The 8,010-nt window shown below is 35.9% G+C and overlaps 1 protein-coding gene across 1 annotated transcript in view; it reads left to right on the top strand.

Moving 5' to 3' along the window:
* Window positions 1-1,129, top strand: part of LOC106107802 (probable ATP-dependent RNA helicase CG8611) — an 8,447-nt gene extending 7,318 nt beyond the window's left edge. The window contains exons 12-13 of the mRNA XM_013288805.1: window positions 348-574; window positions 938-1,129. Of these exons, the coding sequence (XP_013144259.1) occupies window positions 348-574; window positions 938-1,088 (378 nt within the window). The 3' untranslated portion in view covers window positions 1,089-1,129. The remainder of the gene's footprint in view (window positions 1-347; window positions 575-937) is intronic.
* The last annotated feature ends 6,881 nt before the right edge of the window (window positions 1,130-8,010 follow it).

Genomic DNA, 8,010 nt, shown 5'->3' with positions numbered 1-8,010 from the left:
TAACTAACAGGTGATCTTGACACAGTTTTTGTGAGTATATGATTCACAACCGAATGCCCGGATCCGAACCCACGACCACTAGATAGGTAGTATGTATTTCAAACCATTAAGCCGTGTTAATTTATCTGTACTACTTCATTTATTAAAGCCCCCTTTTATCCTTATTTAATTGTTTTATTAAAAAAAGCAGGGTAATTTTTTTATTTCTCACATTCCATGATGTCGGACAGTCAGTTATAGTTTTGTAGATGTTAATGAATATGTCCCTTTCATTAGAGAACCCTCTGCATGTTCTGTTTGTCGAATCACGATCGATTACCCGAATGATAAAAGAGTAATGTTTTCCCTTATTAGCGTATACATCCTGGGTCCGTTTCTACTCGGCGTACCCGCGCGAGGTCCGCGTGTGGCTGGACGCTCGCCAGCTGCACCTGGGACACGCGGCGAAGGCGTTCGCGCTGCGCGAGACCCCCGCCGCCTTGGCGAGGAGAGCCAAGTCAGACCCCAAATTTAAAAAGGACAAACCGGTCAATCGGTTGACAGTGCACGAAGACGAAGAAAAGAAACGACCAGGGTGAGTTGTACACTTTATAGATGCTGTATTTTAATATGTCAATATTTTTTTTTATATACTAGCACTTGCTCGCGACATGGCCCGCGTGAAATAAAAACATAATAAAATATATTGCCTATGTTACTCACTGATAACGTAGCTTTTTAATGGTGAAATAATTTTTAAAATCGGCCCAGTAGTTTTTTAGTTATTTCAATACATACAAATATGTTTACATCGCGATTGATTTGTCGTCTTTGTACCACACAAACAATTTGATCCTTTTCGAGTTTTTAGGTTGGTTTACACAAAATTATAGTTTGAACGATACATTACTTCATAAGATGAAATGCAACAGTTTTTAACATATATTTCTTTGTATAGGTTCCCTAAGGTGAAGGCTGGCCTTAAGATATTTAGCAATAAGGTTGTCAACAAGCAGAGCTCTATGCACACGGCTTGCGAGTTTGACAACGGCCTGCCTCCTATTGACACTTACAACTTTAAGAAAAAAAATAAAAATAAGCGAAATTAAATTGTTTAAGATACAACGTTATATAAAAATGTTTATTAAATGTCTACATAAATGTTTCTACAGGAATTTGTTTGTTTTATTTGAAACCTTAATAAGAGCAAGTTTTTGATCTATGTTACTACTAGGCATAGAGTAAAAAATAAGCGGGTTAGCTAATCGAAATAAAAAATGCTACAATTCATTTAAATTGAAAGAATCTAAAGTGGTCAATAAATCTTAGTAGCACAGTTTTAAAGAAGCGTTTATATTTGAAGTAATGTTGCCGACTGTATCAATCGGTCATTAAAAAGCTACAAGTCAAGGAAGCGACGTAATGAAGTATGGAAGCGACCGCGGCCGACTCTAATCTAACTCGACTCAAGATAATGGATCGTCAGTCGGCTACCGTATTCATGTTCCCGACTCGCGACCGATTCGGATGAAAAATGATTTTAAACCATTATCGTGCCCCGTCCGGCCTTTTGATATTTAAATTTTTTTTACAAGCGGCCATCATTATGTCGGGATGATATGCGAATTTCGCCCCCGGTTCGCGGTTTTTTTACAGCAACTGAACGAGTTTTTTGTCGTTCTCATTTACGATGTTTTTATTGCTGTATAATGACAAATTAAAAGTGTATTGTAGAGCTCTTTCATGCCATAATACCCCGCCTTGCGACGATGAAGACCTTTCATACGGCGACAGTTTTGAATGATTCGATCGTGACAAGTATAATTTTAGTAAGTGTTAAGTTTTTCACAAGCGGCGTTAAAACTTGCAGCACCAAGCAAAGTGACATGTTCTGCCCCCTTAACATCAGTGATGAAAAGTTTCGTAACTTAAAAATCTCCAGACTCCAACTATAGACACATCTCTACCAAAACGTTGCAATAGACAAAGATAAAAAAAATTCTGAATGAATAAATTTAAACACATTCATAGACACGAATACTTATTAAGTATACCTAACAAGCGTAACAATGAGCTTTTGTTATTCCCAAATATGAGTACAATAACACATAAACGGCGAGTATTTGTCGAAACGATTTTTCAGTACAACTGATGGTAATGAAAAGGGCCTTTTCACGAGCTTTGGCGCCGAGTAATATGCAAATGAAAACCCTAATGATGCGCGAATTCCACACACCTACAGATATCGTATTTAAAAAACAGAAACTGAAAAATGAAGAGTATTTCCACGAATTTGTTAAGTAACTATTATAAAAATTTTTGAGTAATCTAATCAAAACTGCAATATCTCAAACACAATAACATTAATCTAAAAAAAACAGTTGAAGAAACGTATTTTTACAATTCGCACTGGATAAATAAACTCTGTAACATTTATTTCGATAATTGGCGAATGAACGCCAATACGTGATGCTATTGATTGATGTAAAAGGTAATGTATAATAGATTAAATTTACATCTACATAGTAGTTGCTTTCACGCCGGACTCTATTGTAAGAGAGTCGAGTCAATTCAGTAGTACAATGGGACTCGATCGACTTGGTGGCCCGACGCAATCGTAGGCGAGGTTACATTTTATATTTTACCTAACATTGATTGAACTCTGAGAGATAAAGATGAAGGTGTGATTATTATGAGCAATTGCTGCAGACAATTGATATTTCATTCTTTTATTTGTAAGACAATTCCATAAGTTCTAAAAGTTTACAAAGAATGCTTGTGAATTAAGATTTTTTTTAGTTAATAGACTTTAACTATTATTTCTACAAGTAATTTAAATGTATTTCCTGTATTTTTAATGTGTTAAGTGTATTCATGGTTAATGTTAATAGGTTAATGTAAAATTGGCCTCTCCGTGGCACAGTTGGTCTATGCGTTGAACGTTGGAGAGTCAAACGCGCCGCGTCATGACCCACCGAATTACAGCCACAAAGCGCCGTTGATACCGAATATTCCATATAAATATTGAGCTAATCGCCCTTTCAATGAAGCGGCCCGCTTTTTATTAATAATTGATATCGGAGCAGCCAGTCATGCGCCGTATTGTGCCGGCGAACACATTTTTTGCTCCGGCCCAACTCATTAATGAGCTCGGAGCCAGCACATGACGGTGGAGGCGTGGCCGAGGGAAACTTTGCCCAAACTAATTTTCGATGAGTTCCCATCGTGTTAAATAATGCAGAACAAATGTTTGTTTGTTTATTTGTTAGCGATTAGATTTTATCGAAACCTTTTGAGGCAAAGATTGATAATACAGTGTTATTTTTGCTAGAACTGAAGTCATCATAGTAGATATTTATAATTAGAACGTGCGCACACATTTGACTAAACTATCGCAGAAGTGTATGCGATTGCCTCGCAGACAAAACTGTTGCACGACTGAAAATCGAGTAGTGTACGCACTTCCATATAAGAACATAGCAGGCAAAGCGGGACTAAACGGTTGTGCAATAGTTTATTGAAAGTAATGAGTATGCTCTTAATGTGAACTTTTGCGTAGACTGTACACTGAAATATTGAATTAATTTGGTGTCAATCGCACCATTGTCAAAGGGCTACATGACATATCAATTACTACAGACGAAATAAGAGATTGTTCGTCGTCACTTTCTTTGTAATCGCTGCGTCGGTTCCGTTTAGCCCACTTATCTAATTAAACATTCTCATACATTTCGTACAACAATAACTCTTAATTTTTAAGTGTTATGAGTGCAGCGCTTACACGCAGTTAGGTTAACAGTATAACAGCATGAGAAATCGGCTAAAAGTATACGGTTACCTCACTTTTGACAATTATACGGACAAAATTGAATTAAAGTTTTATTGTAAAATAATAAACAGCATACCGGAATAAGTAATCTTACTAATATTATTAACGCGAAAGTTTGGATGGAGGGATGGATGTTTGTAGCCTAAACGGCTGACCTGATATTGATGAAATTTACCAGAGATATAGAGGATAGTCTGGAATAACACAAAGGCTATTTTTCTTTGTGTTTTACAAGTCCACGCAGACGGATTCGCTGGCGAAAGCTAATATTTGTGTATGAAAAACAAAACCAAGGTCATACTTCATCAGTTTTGATAAGTCTCTAATACTACATAGCCTTATGGTAAAACAACCTTTTGTTACAGAATTGATTTATTTATGTGCCCTCTCCATTACTTTCCTTTCCATACTCAATTTCAATAATAAAAATTAAAATATTGGTTTTGTTTTTCCACGTATCAATCAAATATTAAAACTGAGTATCGTTTTTTAATTAAAATATCCAGTCTTTAAACTTCCTCGATCATGGTAACCGTGTGCGAGCGCTTTTTCATTGTTCGCGAGATGTTGCTATCAGATAGTAGTTATTGTTTCAAAACGGGAAACAGCTAACGTTCACTCAATTTGATATAATTGAGTGAATGAGAAACGTTTTCAATTATAACATCTCACGAGGCGGCTAATTCGACGAGTTACTCTCCCACCTTATTTGTATTTTTTTTTAATGCGAAAGCTCTCATTGTAAGTTAAGTGCTGTTATTGTTTATAGTTGTTTCCGAAGCGAAGGGGAATTATCCTATACATATTATAACTCATAGAAATATTAGGAAACCATTTTAAACAGTGTTTTATTTCACCATTTTAATATCAATTAATAATATCTTTACAATTGTCTGATGACTAAACAATATTAAAATTAAAAATAGAATAAGAAAGATTTTTTGTCACAATCTGATACCGCTATGTATATTAACCTCATTAGGCTAATAAAATTACGAGAGCTATAACAATCGGGAATACTACAGAAAATCGTCTTTCAATTATAGCTTTCTCAAAAGCCCTCGCGCCCGAGCTTAATGACGCGGAAAGTTCTACTATGAAAAACTAACGAAGTTCCCTCGCTTTGTTAAAAAGAGATGGTAACATTTCACGCGAAGCAATCGCAGTGTGTTGCAAAAACATGAACTAGGAGCACCTCGCGAGCGTTCCTGCTTAACTATTCATGAGAAAATTAACGGCAAATATCCCACACTTCACGCTATGAGCATACGCCAATGTAACGACATATCGAAGTTACAACTTTGTTGATTTCTAAATAGGACGCTCATTAAAACTACAAAGTACAACGTACTTATAAAATAAGAGTCTTTAATAGTTTTATTTATCCATGAAAATATAGAAATCGAATAATTATCGATGGATTAAATATATTGACATCGGCGGTCGCTTTCCACGCAGAAGCCTAAAGTTCTATTAATAAAACGATTTCACTGCGCTGTAACTTGAGCGGGCTATCGGCTGAACGGACTCTGCGGTCAGCATGACACACTACACTAAGAAATTGCGCGTGCGCACAACCTATAAAACTCACGGCGCACCGCAACCGCACCGAGGGTAGCCAGAGCCGTCGCATCACTTTTTAGCTGCCTTTTTAGGCACGTAATCGTTGGCTTGTGTAATAACTTAGGCTATTATCTGACCAAATGGCGACGGAGAATTCAAATGTCAATGAAATGGCAAACGTGTTTTTATTCTGTCCCTCGTTAGAATTTAACGGATCATTTAACGTTCGTTGATGCAGTTGCGGTGAAATTCTATTTTTTTATATTAAATTGATTATGACCATAGACAAATCGGATTGGTATTAAAATTGTTTCAAACTTCAGTATTAAGATATATGTATGCTACATGGACAGTGCAAAGTTACCATGCCGCTTTTTACGTGCATAGGGCACAACCCTAAAAATTTTATAGCAAAAATAAAAATGTAACGCTATTTTAATTTGTAGAGAGATTGAGTGTGTTGATCTCTTTGAGTTGCGTCACATTATCTCTCATACACACATTGGTTACAACAATTAAAACATTTCTTAAAAAGGAAGCTTACATATCTTACTAACAACAAATGTGAAAGTTTAGATTGATCGATGTTTGTTACAGTTTGTAGACTAAACGGCTGAACGGATCTCGAAATTTGGCATAGAGCATAGTCTGGAAGAACACATATGTAGGTAACTTCCTTTTTGACCGACTTCCCAAAAGAAGGAAGTACTCAATTCGTCTGTATGTTTTTTTTTGTGTGTTATTTTATTCAATTCCACGGAAGCTAATTCTTTATAAAGTCTTAATAAGTTTACTAATAATTAGACGTAGCAAAGCGAATAATTTCTTGAAGTTCATCCATGGAATATATGAAGTGTAAAAACTCGGCTGTATCGTTTATGCATTGTCTGCAACGAGAAATATGAATATTCATTAGCTTTAACATGCATTACCTGCAATAGTCAGACTATATTCATTGGTTTTTTCACAGCGCAGTGAGGTTGTAGTGCAACTTATACAGTTTACCGGTTATAATTATTATCGATGACAGTATCACATGGACGGACTTGTTAGCACCAGCGAACGAACGAAGTGTTTTTAATATTTTTTCAAGTATAAATTGTATTAATTATTCCTATATGAATTTTCCAGCTTGACAAAATTTAAATTACTTTTTTTTATTAAGTATAAAGTATTCAATAATTTTGTAAACAAATTAAATCATTAAACATTTTAGTAATATCGAACTGAAGCGAATTCTGTTCGGGCGTTCGCTTGATGCAACCGGCATTTTGAGGTTAACTATTGCCATGTGTGAGTTAGTAGCCGCTAGCCGCATGCTATCTCGTCTTACCCGTCACCGATACATTAACCAATAGTTTAACTTGATCATATCGATTTACAATTGCCCTGTTAATATGTAACTTTACTTAGAACTCGTCCTTATATTGAAATTTAATTCTAACGATTATACCTTAGCGGTCGACATAACTGCGCGTCTACGTAATTTTCTAATGACGTACGATAAAAAAATGATTCGTTAATAATTTGATGCTATTTTATAAAACGAATGGAGTAATGTTAGAGACATTTTGTGAATTTGGCAATGTTGCGATAATAATGTTATAAAACTGTGCAGATATTAGACTTGACATTATGTTGTAATTATCTGCCTAATTATTACTTTTTTATATCATAAGGTGGCAAAGCGGCCACCTGAATCGGCCAAAAAGGCGAAGCGACCGCTGCCCATAGACATTCGCTATAGCGGATGCGTTGCCTTGTTCGACGGAGAAAGAGACGCGAATAAAGAGGACATTTACCCTATGCGTCTCCTCCATTGTCAAACCCACGTTCTTCTCGTATAGGAAAAAAGGTGGAAGGTAAAGGGGCTACAGTTGGGCCTCTGGCTATTATTGTTTGGCTTATAGGAGGAAGAATAAAACCTGTAAATACAAATTTTCTTTCCATGTTATTTATTTAACACTCTATTCTGCCCCAAAACAAATTATGTTTCACGAATGTAATGAGTAAATATTTTGTTTTATTACTATTAATATTAAGTCGTACTTTATATCGACCGTCAACCGAGGTCCGCTTGTTGCGGTATATCGCAAGAAACCCCAGAGTATGCAAGCTGATCAGTGTTTAGTCGAGATTACTGTCCGTTTACCCGGCGAGCCGCGGCGACCGCAGCCCGCACAGACGGACGGACCCACATATCGGCAGCGACACATTGCCACATACTGTGTACACTACTTAAGAATTTAACGTTACTTTATAAAATTGTAATCTTAAGAAGTACACATATTGACCTCATTCTGAATTATTTGTTGTCTTTCTGTTAGTTGGTAACACAGTAGTTCTATTTTTTTTTTATTTACAAATGGTTTTATTTCTGAGAATTAAAATCGCATAGTTAATAACAACAAATCGTGCGGATCTTTGCAATATAAACATGTTAACCTAATTATCTTTCCTAACGGATCTTAGAAATTAACTTCGGTACCCGCGTATTGAGGCCTAATTGAAAGTGACTGTTCATTTTTATGTGTAGCTATGTATGAATATTGTGCGCGGCTTGTTCACGCAAGATCGACGTAAAATTGTTCATTTTCATTACTAATTATGGATATCGATCGTTACATTTTCTACTTTTT

Source organism: Papilio polytes, unplaced genomic scaffold, assembly GCF_000836215.1.
Source record: "Papilio polytes unplaced genomic scaffold, Ppol_1.0 DF821845.1, whole genome shotgun sequence".
Classification (NCBI taxonomy): Eukaryota; Metazoa; Arthropoda; class Insecta; order Lepidoptera; family Papilionidae; genus Papilio; species Papilio polytes.
This window is presented reverse-complemented; position numbering and strand designations above follow the sequence as displayed.